Source organism: Dermacentor albipictus, chromosome 5 (assembly GCF_038994185.2).
Source record: "Dermacentor albipictus isolate Rhodes 1998 colony chromosome 5, USDA_Dalb.pri_finalv2, whole genome shotgun sequence".
NCBI classification, from domain to species: Eukaryota; Metazoa; Arthropoda; class Arachnida; order Ixodida; family Ixodidae; genus Dermacentor; species Dermacentor albipictus.
The window spans coordinates 38,811,174-38,826,959 of record NC_091825.1 but is presented as its reverse complement, the minus strand read 5'-3'; the positions used below and the strand labels follow the sequence as shown (position 1 = coordinate 38,826,959).

At 47.3% G+C, this 15,786-nt stretch overlaps 1 protein-coding gene across 3 annotated transcripts in view; it reads right to left on the bottom strand.

Moving 5' to 3' along the window:
- Positions 1 to 300: 300 nt before the first annotated feature.
- LOC135909507 (decapping and exoribonuclease protein-like) overlaps positions 301 to 15,786 on the bottom strand; it is a 55,644-nt gene continuing 40,158 nt past the window's right edge. The window contains exons 2-6 of one of the 3 annotated variants that reach the window (XM_065441477.2): positions 14,757 to 14,971; positions 14,039 to 14,261; positions 13,139 to 13,274; positions 2,776 to 2,858; positions 301 to 737 (exon numbers count right to left, since the gene is read on the bottom strand). In XM_065441477.2, coding sequence (XP_065297549.1) covers positions 587 to 737; positions 2,776 to 2,858; positions 13,139 to 13,274; positions 14,039 to 14,261; positions 14,757 to 14,971 — 808 coding nt within the window. In that variant the 3' untranslated portion in view covers positions 301 to 586. The remainder of the gene's footprint in view (positions 738 to 2,775; positions 2,859 to 13,138; positions 13,275 to 14,038; positions 14,262 to 14,756; positions 14,972 to 15,786) is intronic. The other 2 variants (XM_065441478.2, XM_065441479.2) reach the window with 2 other exon arrangements.

Sequence of the window (15,786 nt, the reverse complement as noted above, 5' to 3'; positions counted from 1 at the left end):
GTGCTAGCTGCTTCACCGTTAGGCTACTAAAGCAGCTGTACGGCGGCCAATGTTCTTGGGTGTCTTTGTGTACGTTGACGATTGGTGCTGACGGACATGAAGTTGAACATCCTTGCAACAGCAAGCGTCACGTACTATGACAACTTAGAAGTGGGTATGGGGTCGAGAGATTGTCCCTTGCAATCGCATGGCGTCAGGGCTGCCAAAGTCGAGACCATCGCTATCCGGCTAGCAAGAACAACGCGGGGAATAGACGGACTCGGCTTGTCATTTGCGAGAACCTTTACACGGATACGGTACTAACAAAAAATACTATCATTTATTTGATATTAAAGGATTAAAAGAAGCATGATGGATGCTCGTGCTGATAAAATATTGGTCACAAATGCTGTCGCGTCATTGATAAATAGCGACCATGCACGTTTTCTGTTGAGTAAATCAACTGATGTAAACATAGCCGTTTTGCCCAGCAGATGAAAATAGAGTCCACACAGAGACACTCGAGAGGTGGCTCTGATGAAGGACGTGGCTTCTCTGGGGTGTCTTCAAGAAACGTAGATGTGGTCCGAAGTCGTTAAGTTGGGTATTAACTGGTAGATTTGCCAGTTACCATAGATTGCAGGTACCAGTCGGGCAGCACTGGAATACGTGAAGGATTCTGAAGGCGCCTACATTCAACTTTCCGTCTTGATGAGTGGCCTGTTTCAGTCTCCATCGCGACGTTGAAAAGGTACGTCCTAATAGAGGTGGGAAGAAACGGGAGGAAAAAGGGGTAAGACATTCCTCACGCATCACAAAAAATGCTTGAGAATGTTAAACAAGCGGACCTTCCGATGCTAATGCGTCAAATGGCCCATTGAGCGAAAAAGCCAGCGTCTGTCGTCTGGACAAGCAAAAAACTGCACATACATTCCCATTGCCTGTGACGCCAAGTCATGATTTTGCCTCGATGGAGGAAAACAGCCGACAAGAAACACCTACTGCCGCGTTAGCGCAGCAGGTGTTCCGATGGTTTATAAAGAGGTGTATACTGATCCGCCCTCTCCTCACACTTCATCTTGGTGTTGGGTGAGAAGGCATCGCTGTGAAGCCACGTCACCCTCACTCTCGCCTGCGTTGTAACTGCGCCTCGGTAAGGCCAAATGAATTTAAAGGACGCTTAAGCTTCCCCCTTTAAGAGTGGAACGCATAGGGCCGACTGAACGAATTCGACTGAACGATATCGCTTTCTCATTTTGCAAGTGATTAGGAGTGCTCAGATTTTTTCGCAGCTTTAATTTTTGCTGTTGGGTGACATTTCGAAATGAATTGGCAACTGCCTAATTCAAAATTTACGCATACCAGCGATCGGCGGTCACTGCCCGTTTGCCCTTCTATCGCACTTCAACGCAATGAACCGCATATTTCGGTGGGCTATATATCAAGACATGGAGCGAATTTTCACAACTTTTTCTTGACAATGTCGTCAGGGTGCTTCGTCTTATTATACATCTTTACGGCACATTATTGTAACATTCCTCCTTCGTTATATTGGTACATTGGTCAAGACGAAAACATTTATAAGATATAACGGTGGTGAATTTCGACAAATAGCAGAAGAGGCAATCTCTTGAAAGACCTGACTTGTTTTATACCTGAACAAAAAGGTTCAAAAACACTTGAGTGCAAACCAGTCATTGGGACAAGTTGTATAATGCGTTCGAAACACCTAAATTTATATCGCTGTTATTCCCTCAAATTAGCACTACATGCGGCCCTGCCAACGTAAACGCCTATCGACAGAAACAAGCGACGTTTTAAATTTTCTGCATGATTATGTGGTCTACAAATTACTAGTCACATGTCTTAACCTAGACTATGTCCAGCACTTTCAGAATTATGCAGCTTAGTCATCTAACCCACTTCTAGAACCCATATTTAATTTCGGGTTAGCGGCCGTGCAGAATAGACTTGAGCTGCAGTCAGCCTGAAGTCAGATTAGGGACACGGGGGAGCAGCTGCCCCATAGGTACGAAACAGAAAGGGCACCGCTTTGTTTTCCCTCAAATGTATTTAGGGCTTCTCTCCCCGGTTTGATACTGCGAAGCACGGACGTCGCCTTATCCTCCTGAGTCCCCGCTATGGGGATTTGTCCAATATATTGGACATTAAGAAATAAGACAGCACTTCTGTCACAAGGCTTTCACCCTCATAAAACCGCACTGTCCAACTTATTGGACACCTGCTTGCGCCATCTATGCAGCATTGATGAAAATACATCGTTCAAATTCCTGCCGAAACAATTCCACAATGGCGGCATTCAGCGGCGCGGCGTTTTACGGCAGCTGCCGGAGAAGTAAGCACTGTTTCTCGTATTTCTACCTGCTTTCAGGGCATATCTTTGATTTTATAATAAAGTTAATACAACAGCATAAGCGCAGAATACGAAATTTAAATTTTTGGCGCGCTTACTTTTTTTCACGCTTCCTTTGATTTTGCGTCTTGATGTCTTGATAAATCTGCACGTGATTGTTGCCCTTGTTTCTGCTTTCAACCGAAGTTGCAGACGCCACCTCACCGGAACTCTACAAAGTCAAGGTCGCGCTTGGCGTTGAGAGCAGCATGTAGTGCTCCGATGTAGAGCCTGGCGCTCCGATGGAATTTATTGCTATTATGCTATTATATGAATTATTGCTATTATGCACAATATGAATTTAGGTTCACTTCCAGAGTGCTCTCAAGCGCTAAAAACGACCCGCCATATGCACCACAGTAAAGTTCATACGTTTCACTGACCTTTCATCATCCCGGACATATTCCTTGATAAAAGAGAGAACGTTATCGCAGAATCGCATGCACTCCTCTTCCTTCCAGAACTTCTAGAAATAAACAGACGGCAAAACGCTAGACTGAAACAGAGAACAGCTGCCGTTTGGTACCACTGTACCATCGTCATCGACTGAACGTGGCATACACGAACAAATGTCTGGAACACATAGGGCGTACACTTGTTGCTTAGTGCGATAACTGTGTCAATTTACACTGAGTGGAGCACATTACTTGAGTGCCCTGCGTACCGTGACGAGAGCCAATTTTTTCGATTGACAAATGGACATGACGTTCCACACATGCTTAGGTCTAAAGCCCGGCCCTCCAAAACAGCATCTGGTTTTGAATTTATTGCTGAAATACCCATCACAAATTCGTTTAATCGGAAAGATTAAACAGTAAAAATTTCATATAGAAAAACTTAAAAATGACCTGCCCTCTCACCTATGAATATTAGTATTGCGTTCGCTGGCGTATTACGTATTTTTTATTCTCTTTTCTCCCTCCTCTGGAATCTCAAACCCCTTCTCCTTCCCTATACAGAGTAGCATGCTAGCGGCTGTACACGTGCCGGCGAAAATCTGTCTTATAAAGAGCCTCTTTCTCTGCCCTGTACCTGCCGCGTTGTATGAGAACAGAGCGCGACTCATGATACACGTTAGCACAACCTCATCTTTATTTGACTAGATTGTGTGTCGAAGTGAAGTTTAATAGAACTTCCTAGAAGCCGCCAATCACTTGATCCAGTAAGACTTGACTTCTGGAATTGGTTGGAGCGCTTGACCGCTTAGTTGATTTCGTCTTGACAGTATTACTAAAAAACTGACATGATCGTTTGACATGTGCCACTCTGTGTAATAATCCCTCAAGTTGAAATTAGACGATGGGAGGGCAATGGCCGAGGTACGTTTGTAAGGCTAGGTCAGCGTTTAGCTAGCACCATCTTATTCCGCCTCTAACTTGCGTGTATACTCAACAACGTACACCGTTTGATATCAGTTCGCAGTTGTGTCAAAATGCTTCTCGTGCGTTGTCTCCGAATAGAAAGTTAGAGAAAATTTTAATGCGAAATTAAACAAACCTAGAAGTTGTCTACAAGACAAGATTACGGCACTCAACCTAATAAAAAAGCAAAGTACACCACTATTTGCGTTTGGCATGCAGTCTGATTGCAGACGAGATTCTTTTGTTATAGGATCGTCAAGAGGATTCGAGAAACTTCAAATGCGTCAAGGCTCGTCCTGCGCCGAACAATAACACGAGAAAAAAAAACGTTCGGCGAAAAACAAAGAATCTACAGGTATGGCGGTATAGCACCAAAGGCAGTCTAAGATTTTACCACCTACGTACATATGGCAAACGGTCTAAAACAATTCTTGATGTCACGTAGCACTCACCGGACTCTATAAAATGCTATATTGCGTTGAATGCGTAGTCCGGGCACAAATATTTCAGTGAAAATAGGTTCCCTGAAACACTGTTGAGCTGTTATGGTGATGATGATGCACGGAGATTTTCGGCAGAAGGGCTAAGAATGGCCAAAGAGCGCCAAAAAAAATGGTATGGGGAAGTCGATGATACGGTGAACGACAAATCCCAGATTTAACGTGGTTGTGTAGATGCCTAAAATATTCGCTGTGAGTTACGTAAAATATACAAGTAGGAAAATATTGTCTGGGAAGAGTGATGTTGGTGATGGAAGTGAAACATATTAGAGAAAGTGAAAACACAATAAAATGCGTCGCTTCCAATAGCACTACTGCCTCATTGAGGCCCTTGATCACAAGGGCCTGGAGGAACGTGCCCTACAATACAGTACGCTCGCAGCAATACCCTCTGAATTGAGGAATGGCTACAAATATATCAATCACAAACTTAAGCACCGCGCTGGTTTCAAAGAAAGGTTCTTGGCAAAGAAAATTTTGATTTACGGGAATTCGTAATTTGTATGCTACAAAAATTAGTGGCTATCATATTTGTTCCTCATTCTGAAGGGGCAAAAAAGGACAGATAGTCGCAATTTTGTAACATGGTCATTTCTCAAGAAGTGGCTGAATTACATGGAGCTTGTTCAGTGATTGCGCATCCATTCCCCAAGTGCTAATTTTCCTCAGGAACGGCTTTCAGCGTGTGGCCGCGAGGTGTGTGGATGGATTGCGAGGCTTAGTTGATATAAAAGTTGCTATAGGAGTCCCTATTTCATTTGCAAGCTCATTACTCGATGCACGCCTGTGCCCAGGCACTCAACATATTGTCATGTGGTAGTGACGGTGAAGAAGACATCAAAACTCTAATTGCCGAAGCCAACCATTTCTTGGGCGAACTTGTGCCCTCAAAAGCAGGTTACGCTTAAAGAACAATGATAGTGGCGAACACAGTCAGCGTTAGTCGAAAATTTGATCGGCCGATCCAGCCAGTCGGCTTTCATACACGAGCCATCCAACATTCCAGAGAAATCGCTGGTGCAATCAGATTAGAGAAGGTTCGGTGAAAACAGACAGCGGATATAACCATCGATAAGATTCCAGAATCCTACGATTGATGCAGGCGCGTGGCGCGCTGAGCGACAATATCTGTTAGACGGTAAAAAAGCACTCATAAAAAAAGATAAACAAGTCCACGTGTCAATTCCTCCTTCGCAAAAAGTATCGTCCCGATGCTACAAACATAGCAGGAGAGAGCAGCACAAAAAGACAGTTATCCAAAAAACAAAGTCCAATGTGACAGTCTCGAAAAAAAGAAAGTCCAAAGGTCAGCTATGCAAAGTCCCCAAGTTCACTAGCGCTGGCAGAACGGCTTAAGTCGCACAACGGGGACTATTTGAGGTCGTGAGCGGCACTGCTGTGATAGCGAAATGCCATCTGGTACGACTTCGTAGTAGAGCACGCGAATGCGTCGGATGATCTTGCAGATTCCGAAATAGCGGCGTAGAAGCTTCTCGCTAAGTCCTGGTCGGCGTATTGGGGTGCAAACCCAAATGCGGTCGCCGGGCTGGTACTAGGCGTAGCGTCGTCGCAGGTTGTAGTGTCGGCTGTCGGTCCTCTGCTTGCCTTTGATCCGCAGGCGGGACAGCTGTCGGGATTTTTCGGCGCGCAGAAGAGAGCTGGCGAAGTCATGATTCTCTTCGGCGCAGACGTGCGGCAGCATGGCGTCGAATTGTCGTCGGGTTTCTGCTGTAAATCACCTTGAATGGAGTGATCTGTGTTCCTTCTCGAACAGCCATGTTATAAGCGAATGTTACGTACTGCAGGACGGCATCCTAGGTCTTTCGTTCGACGTCGACCTACACTGCTACCATATCGGTGAGGGTCTAATTCAGGCGCCCCGTAAGACCATTCGCCTGCGGGTGATAGGCAGTTGCCCTCCCGTGGCTTCTCTGTGTTGCACAATGGTTTTCGTGAGCTCCGCTGTAAAGCCCGTTCCTCTGTCGGTGATGAGGACTTCTGGGGCGGCATATCGCAGCAGGATGTTCTCGACAAAGAATTTCGCCACTTCGGCTGCGCTACCATTCGGCACAGCTTTCATTTCTGCGAAGCGGGTGAGGTAGCCCGTCGACACGACGATCCACTTATTTCCGTATGTTGACCTCGGAAAGGGTCCCAACAAATCCATCCCGATCTACTGAAATGGTAGGCTAGCAGGCTCGTTCGGTTGTAGTAATCCTGCTGCCCTTGTCGGTGGCGCCTACCATCGCTGACACTCTCGCCATGTCTTGACGTAACGGGCGACGTCGGTGGTCAGGCGCGGACAGTAATACATATCCTGTATCCTCGATGGCATCCGGTAGAATCCGCGACGTCCAGCTGTCGGGTCATCATGAAGCGCGTGCAGTACTGCTGGACGCAGCGTTGAGGGAACGTGAACAAGGTTGTTGGTGCACACTGGCGAGATAATTGTTTTGAAGTGATAACGAAGGCAATCCTCGTATAAATGCACTAGTGGCAATGTCGGATTACCCTTCTAAATACTCGACGAGGCTGCTTAGCTCCAGGTTTGCGCATTGTTATTCAGCGAAGTGTTCGGCGCTTATTATTATGTGAAGGCGGCCTTTTCGCGATTTCTCTCGTCGACTTCTATGTGCCAGTAGCCAGGCTTCAGCTCCATCGACGAGAAGTATTTAGCGGTCCATAGCCGCTCCAATGCGTCGTCTATCCATGGCGGGGGGTATAATTTCTTCTCCGGAATCTTGTTCAGTCGACAATAAGCGACGCGAACCGTAGGGTTCCGTCATTTTTCTTCACTAAGACTACAAGAGATGCCCACAGGCTTTTCGACGGCTGAATTATGTCTACGGAATTATGCAAGACGACTTGTTGCCTAATAGCTTCCCGTTCTCGTGTCGAAACTCGGCAAGGGCTCTGGCGGAGTGGTCGACCGCACTTTTAAGGTATTATACGATGCTTTGCGACTGGTATTTGCTGAATCCTCCATGACGTCGAAACGCACTCTTTGTATCTTAGGCGCAGACTTCTGTGCCGTCGCTGCTTGCTGAAGGAGAGACTTGGATTTATGTTGTATTCTGTATCGGGAACTATGGTCGTCGGTGTAGATGCGGCAGTATCCGGGGGGACCAACTCAATGCTGGTTTCCAGAATTTGCTCGTTGTACGCAATTGTCGTGCCGTTGTTGATGTGCTGGTACTCCTGGCTGAAGTTGGTTAGCACCATTTCTGTTTTCCCTCGGTGCAGGTGAGCGATACTTCTTGCGCTGCAAAATTTCGCGGTCAAGCAAGCGACCTTGGTCGCCCTCGATGACGCCTTCGTCTGCGGGTGTTTTCTACCGATGGAGTTGACAACGTGGGAGCCAGCTTGGATGCTCCCTCGAACTTCAAGCATATTCAAGGTGTGGCGACTACGAAAGCTCTGCGGCGGTGTCACTTGATCTTCCGACAGCGTTATCGACTTCACGTCGATGATTGGGCCGTGTTTGCTCAGGAAGTCCATGCCGAGAATGACGTCACGTGAACAGTGTTGGCGCATAACGAATGTGACAGGGTAATACCGGTCATGAACGGTAATTCTTGCCGCGCATGTTCCAGCCGGCGTTATGTGGCGCCGTGCAGCGATCCGAATTTGAGGGCCTTCCCATGCAATCTCAACTTTCTTCAGCTGGCCGGCGATAAGTCCACTCACCACGGAGTAATCGTCTCCTGTGTCCACTAAGGCGGTGACTGCGTGGCAGTCGAGAAGCGTGTGGAGGGTGGTCGTTTTTATGCGAAGCATATTACGAGAGCTCAACCCAGCTCCTCAGGCGCGGCGGTGTCGCCTTCAATACCACGTGACACCGTGACGTCACGACAGAGGAGAAACGGGGCTCCAACTCGCGCCGTCGCGGCGGTATATAAGCAGCTGCGCTTGCCTCTGCTTGACGCTCACGAGGTGAAATGCCTCCTGGAGACAGAACTGCTCGTTGGAATGAGAAGCGAAGGTTGCGGCGTGCTACAGAGACTGATTTTCTAGGTGGCTTTGGCTCAACTCTTGCAAGATGGGCTGGGTGGGAATCGAACCAGGGTCTCCGGAGTGTGAGACGGAGACGCTACCACTGAGCCACGAGTATTTTTTTTTCTTTATTACCGGCTTGGCAAGTACATACAAATATTGTCAAATGAATCCGAATGTTAAAACGTCTAGTCTTTACTAAGACTGACGTGTCATGTTAAAATGGCTTCATCGAAGCCAAACTGTCCAACACTGAAAGCCAATTTGGCGGATCACTTAGCAGTTTCAACACTTCGCTTGTATAATTAACATTCTCGGTAAAATAATACATTGCTGGCCTTGCATCAACATCAGCATTGCGTACAGCCATACGAGTTCGCCACACACTTTGCATACACAATAGCATCAACATGTCCACCGGCACACCGTCAGGTTCAGCACATGGCAAAAACCTTATTCCGAACGCAGTGATAGGAAGCTCCTTTTTTATTGTTCTTTGCAGGATGTCCCAAAGAAAGCGGGCATCGTGGCAGTCAAGAAAAATATGTTTGACAGTTTCTTCCTTGTTACATATAAGACAGTTGTCTGACCCTGGGACAAACAAGCCCTTGCTTCTTAGCCATGGCTTAACAGGCAGTGTGCCGGTATGCAGTTTGAAAAAGAATGATTTTGTGTTAGCTCGTACAGGCATATTATTGACTCGCTTGAAAACATCTCCTTCAGGCCCTAAGTAATACATAGAACGATACACTGGTGTAGGTATAAACACTTCAACAAGATCCTTATACATGTGTGTGTCTCTGACACATCTGAACATTGATCGCTCTCACTGAGCCACGAGTACGATGCTTCAAAGCGGTACAAAAGCGCCTCTAGGTTATGCGGTGTTGCCTTAGAAACGAGCTGTTTCTAAGGCTCAGGCGTGCGTCGCTTGCTCAGGCGCACATTTTGTTGCTGCGCCGAACGCTGCGTTGCTCGACGCTCACCGCGTCCAATGCGGGGCGCGTAGTCGCTGCGCCGTAGCCCATTGTCTTACACCCCTTGGCGGGTCGACGGGAACGCTGTCGCGTTCCACTCTTGAAGGCGAAGCAGAGTAACGCATGAGTTGTTTCTTCGTCTAGCCGAACCAAATATAGCCAAGCAACAGCAGTTCACCAGGCTAAACAGAGGTTCAACAACTAAAATAAGGGCTAGTATGCTTCGAATCCTGGGCTTAACCTTAGCTAAGCCACAGCCATTTTTTGTCTTGGGTTACAGTTGGGTCTTGGCGTCAGATTACGGCGGCATCGCCTTCACCTGTGGCTGGTATGTGGCGCCGTCAGGTCGTCGTTTGCCGGCGTATTCTTTGCTTCCAGACTTCGTCGGGATGGCGGCGTCTCGTTGAGATGTCATCGAGACAGGATTTTCGCCGTCTTCGCCGTCTTCGTCGGCGGCGGAGGATCTTCATCAGTCCAACAAACTGCAGCCGCACCTCCATCCGTTGCTGCTTTTAGTTTTCCGGATATGGACTCTCAGAGCGGTACTGGGCGGGCTGTGTATGGTTGGCATCGCAGCGACAGATAGCGGCAAGATGAGTGCAACGGGACGGTCGTCGAGGACTCCACTGTGTGGCGGCGAGGTAGTTGGCGATGTCACGTGGGCGCTCCTCAAGTTGTGGACGCGGCACGTTTACGGTGAACCCTCTCAGTCCCAAGTAGCCGTATGGGCATCGGCGGTACCAATGGCTGGCTTCCCCACAGTGACAGCAGTGCGGGTGTTGTCGGGGGCTCGCCGAATTTCTGTCTTCCTTTCGTACTGCGCGGGGCGACGAGTGGGCGTTCTGGCGTCGGCGGCTTTGGACGACGGGATCGCGGTGCTTCAGGGCCCTGGCGTGGGTGCAGAGGGGGACCTTGACCCCATGCGACGGCAGATTAGGTCATCGCTTCCGGCACGGGAAGCAGCGAATGGGGCTGCACTTCGGAAACGAGCAGTGACCATCGAAGTTCGTCCTTGGCGATGTCAGTGAAAGGAGACACCTGGGGTTACGACGAAGTAACGTTCTAGCACAGTTCTTTGCGTATAATGGCCCTGATGGTCTCTCGGAGGTCACTACTTACATTGAGACAGGAAATGCTGCACCGGATTCACGACGGGCATTTGGGCCTTAATAAGTGCAAAACTAGAGCACGGGCACATGTCTTCTGGCCTGCTCTGGCCAGTGATATAGAAGCTTTATTCCGGTCATGCAGCATGTGCAAGACATTCGCATTTAGTCAGGCGTGCGAGCCCCTTTCGCCCCGCGAAGCACCAGCATGGCCGTGATATTGTGTGGGAGTAGATATCTGCCAATCCAAGGCGCCCCGCTATATTGTGGAGTATGACCCACGCTCCAACTTACTAAACTTTGAGCGGCTGCGTAGCACAAATGCCCGGGAAGTTGTTGATGTGTTGAAAAACATCTTTAGCAGACATGGCATTCCATTGGAAGGTATTACTGAGAGCGGTCTGCAATTTGCTTGCTACGTATTCAGGCAATTCGCAAACGCTTCTGAATTCTATCACACAACATCCAGTCCTCGATATTCCCGGTCAAATGGTCTGGCGAAGAACGGTGTCAAATAACGGTGGCGAAGAACAAAAAACGGATGTTGATATGCGGTTGCTACAAAATTCGTCGAGTAGAAAAGAATTCCTCTGGTTCGCCCTGTAATACTAGATCCACTCCTCTTGAAGATGAGTGGATCCTTAGTGAGCTTCTGATGGGCCGCCGCCTAAGAATACGACTACCATACGTTGCAGCTGATGGTCCTCAATACGTATGGAAGCGCATCGAGCAAATGCAAGGTCGTCTGCTGCCTGTCTTGAAGAAAGGAGATGTTGTACAAGTTCGCGAACACTGCAGATGGAAAATCAAGGCGCAAGTACAACAGCAGTTCCGCAGCAACAGGCATCATTTCCTGTCAACCGAGGAATAGTACGAACCCGTCTTTAGCAACCGCTGTGTTCAAACAATTGACTGCTTTGGAAACCCAGAAAGATATTCATATGACATTCGCCAGCGAGGCACCACTGCTAATGAGATGAACCATCTACAGTTTCACAGCCTCAGCAATAGGCTCCCGCCACGCAGTCACCATCACCCAATGTGGTAGCAAAGCGTAGATCAGCCAGGCGGCCAAGGATGAAAACTTCCAGCAGCTCGCCAGGCAATGACGCTTTTGTGCTGAGCGGTGTAGTGAAGTTGGCAGCCGTTGTCTAAAACAGTTGTCCTTGTGACATCTCTGTGACGGGTGTGCATGGTGTGTGACCGACTTGCCCGATCATGACTTTTTACTGCTGGTGTTAAGTCAGAGAAGGTATATCGTATGCATATAGTGGGACATATCTGCATCCACTACTCTCGGCTGGCAAGACTGGTTGCCTACGAGCCCCGATATCGCAGTAGAAATCATTCGCCATCTTGCATGCGTCAGTGAACCATGCGGTACTTTGCTCCTTTGTTTGCGACTGCGGAATTGACAGTGCAAGAACTAAAACTGTGGCTGCAGTCCATCAATGATAAGCCGCAGGTGCGACGTCTTCGGTGTGCTTGTACAACGATAAGAGATGCGCGTGACTTGTTATGGCGCGTTGCTGAATGATACAAAAAGTCATTGCAACGCACCTCGGCATTTGGATGTAACGTGCGCACGTCATCGTACAGGAACACCTGCACTTGTGCAGGAATGTGCCTTCTCGGTTTCAGAAACTTCACGCTCCACTTAAATGCCACGCTGCTTCAGTATGTGGAAGCTGTGCTATGCATGCGTGTCGATGTAGAGAAAATGTGGGACAAGTTTTGTACTCAATACAGAACTGGGTGGTATAATTCGGACCCATAGATGAAAGAGAATTCCTGGCGATAAGGCAGACAGCATCTTATTAAAATATGTTTGGGCGACAAACTTCTGCTGGGAAACTTTGTTTTGCGATTTCCTGGCATATAGTGTGGTATTCACGATGATTTTTAGCCGCAGCGGCAAATAATGAGTTATAATTATTATTCGCAACCGCAGCACGACCTCCAACAACAGCTTGATGTGAAACAACTGCTATGCTCACGAAGAGTTGAGATGTTCCTCAACAGCAATATCACGTCATCGGCAAGACACTGCAACAAATTCTGCTACGTTCGAGTGCCTCCGACGTTTTCTTCACATATCACCGGCTCATTGACACGTGTTCCTTGCAACAGAGGCGCATCTACAGCCGCAACAATTTTCCCAGTGACGATGCTGTCACTCATTGTGTCTGAATGGCTTAACATTGATGAACATTCATTTTTGGAAGTGGTGTAAAATGTTCGATAATTGGTGGAAAACGTTTATTGAAATGCAGAGGCACAATGACGTAACATAAAATTTAAGCCCAATAACCCACTTCCTTGCTCCGTAGACCAGACATGTTTTTGTGCCGACTCTCAACGACGGCTGCCCTAGTGGTCACACGCATGTCTAAATCATTGGATGTCAAGAATAAAGGCCCAGGCAGTTTCCCACCTGGCTTTCGAAAAACATGCCTTCGGTATATAGCTCGTACAATGATCTATCATAATCCGACATAATAGTAGGGGCACAATGTGCTAAAGAAACTACAGAGAAACAGTGTTAATTCTTAGCCTGTGACTGCTAATCGATATTTTTACTCAATTTTATGAGTTAAGCATAAGGCACTAAAGCGTATAGACGCTGTTCGTTCTATAAAACGCGTAGTTCGGTTCTTGGTTCTTGCCAATTCGAGCTTCGAAAAACCATTAGAGGACTCATTGTCCAATACAGTGTTTGCAGGGAAGACACCAGGTACGGATAGGTTTCAACGTGTATTTGAATGTGAATGCATGGAGCCTAGTTACGTTGAAAAGGAGGGTCACTGACCTTCGTCTTTTTAGGAATGTCGGAGATCTGCAGCTTCTCGATGCGTTTCACCATGCCACTTTCGCTGCACGAGCCGCACACTAGGCTGGATGCACCAGCCAGCCGGGCGTGTGCCCACCATTTGAGAGATTTGTACCTGTGACCGAAACTCATTTCAATAAAGCTGAAACAATTACTTCAGTGCGTTTTCACAAGCAGATAATTTGAAAGGATATCGTTGGAGACTGACTAGGGAAAAAGTACCCGCGAACAGTATTTTTCCCAAAATTTGATACAACATTCGTGAACTTTTTGAACAAACTCGAATTCGTAAACTTTACAACTAATTGGCAACACTTGGAAGGTTTGCTAGATATTGCACCTCTAAGGGCGAGGAGTCAATCTTGTGTTCGTAGGGTCGCGTATGGCGGCGAACACGCTGTCTGTTTAAGGTCACTGTATTCAAAAGGAAATATAGCAGAGCGCACCAGACCAAGGAATATTCACCGCTGGTCCTGCTCTCGCTCGTACGTCTATCCTACGGGATGATGGTGGAAACCAATGTGCACACTTTGTTGTCTGCATATTACAAGAGGTTTGATATATAAATACCTTAAATAATTCCTTTCTTGACCATAGCTTCTGTGATTTCATATTTTCCTGACCACAAGGGAAGCACGCCAGCTTTAAAAATGTCGCATTTAACGAGGCTCTTGTGCACAAAATGTAGTGCATTAAAATTCCGCACGTCGTAACACATTCAAACCTTACGACCAGCATTTTGGTCGGCGTGGTACGTGGTACAAAGTAAGGGTACACCAGCACAAGCAAAGGATGACTGTCTCATGATTTCTTACCGCTTGTTGGCATGCCCTTACCGTGCATCCAAGCAGAAACTGGGACGCTGTCATCGGTGCCTACCTGAGGTATTTTTCTCCTTTTTTAAAACCGTCAAAATCAATGCATGTTCTGAATTCCACGTAGGGATTCAGGCCGGACTTGGTAAATCCCTGGGAATTGTCGACTGCCATCACTTCGGCCTCAAAGATGATCTTGTGAGTACCCAGCTGGCTCTGGAGGACGGCATGGTACGTCTGCGTTTCGTCGGCAATCTTATCGGGCACAACATTACTGCTTCTTTGGCCTGCGTAGGAAATATTGAAGCCTCAACATAAGTAGGTCATCATAGTTTTCAACTTCACACGAATTTCCTAACGCCATTCAGAAGAGAAAGAAGCAAGTGCCGCCTGTTTTGAGCGAGATGCTACATATAGAAAGCCATATCTGCTGAGTAATCGACTATTATGGCGGTGAAACAGCAACTGAGCACTGATGCGGACCAACGTAAAATGTATAAATGCAGGAATCCCTAAAGCACAAAGCGATTTTACGTTTACTTTATTAAGTATGTAGTTTAATATATAGACCTGAAATGCAATGACGGGTTATTTACGACAAAGAATTTGTAAGAAGTCGCCGCAAGTAGTGATTACTTGTAGACTTTTTACCAGTTACTCTTTTCTTAATTGTTTTTCCTTCATAATGTTTACTTCGCATGCATTTTGCAAGAAAAGTGTAAAGTTATGCTGGCCGTGAACCTGACAAGATCGTTGCATTTTCAATTGTGGTATACACATACATGAGACCATGTGCTGTCGGAACCTGCTGCTCCAGTTTGCCTTTCCTTCTTGGGTACCACGACGTCGATCTTGTTCCGCCTTCGAGAGAACGTTGCGCAGGTACACGACGCCCTCGATGCGACGTGCTGCCACTCGCCACTCATCTTTAGCCAAGTAAGGAGTGCAGAGAAACAGCTTCAAAACGTCACGGCTGCATATGAAATCCGGGCGCACTCTGTGTACAGCAAAGTAGAGAGGTGAAAGTTAATATGAACTTTTCTGGCAATATGCGCACGAAACTCGGTAGCCATAAGCAAAACACTGGACAAGACGCTACCGCTCATAAGACCACGCCTTAGCGCACCGTTGCATGCATACACCGAATCAGACGCTAGCATAAAAGAGCCTCGACAGAAAAGGTGAAGCCTGTTGCCCGTTGGATCGGCAATGGGTAGCGAATATAGTCGAGTCATTTAGTTCGGATACAGCGCAAGATTTCAAGATTTTATTGATAGAATATGTTACGATGAAATCAGCTTTCGAATAGATAATGACGGCTGCTATAGGTGTGAGTGTGTGAAAACATTTATTGGAATGAGGTCTGGAGGCTCGACTTCTTAAGTCAAGGCGGACCGCTCCCACGTTGGCACTGTCAGGCCAAGCCTTTCAGCAACATCATGCGCCCTCTGGACGGCCCTTAGTTGGTCCTGAAACAATGGGCTTTGAATCCTTTTCTCCCACTGTGTCCATTCTTCAATGAGGTTGGGGAGAGTCGCAGGGCACCCCGCCAGCATATGTCTGATTCCAATGATGCCATTACAATCGTTGCAGTGCATCCTAATCTCCTTCTCTGGATATATTTTAATAATTGTGTACGGTGTGGGATATGTACCTGTTTGCAATAAGCGCAGTGAGACTGCCTGAGCCCTGTTCAGTTTGGAATGTGGCAATGGGAATTGCCTGCGTCCTAAATAGTAGTGTTTGGTAATGTCATTGTATGTTATTTAATGATCACTAGACTCCCTGGCTTGATGGTGAACGGCTCGGTTG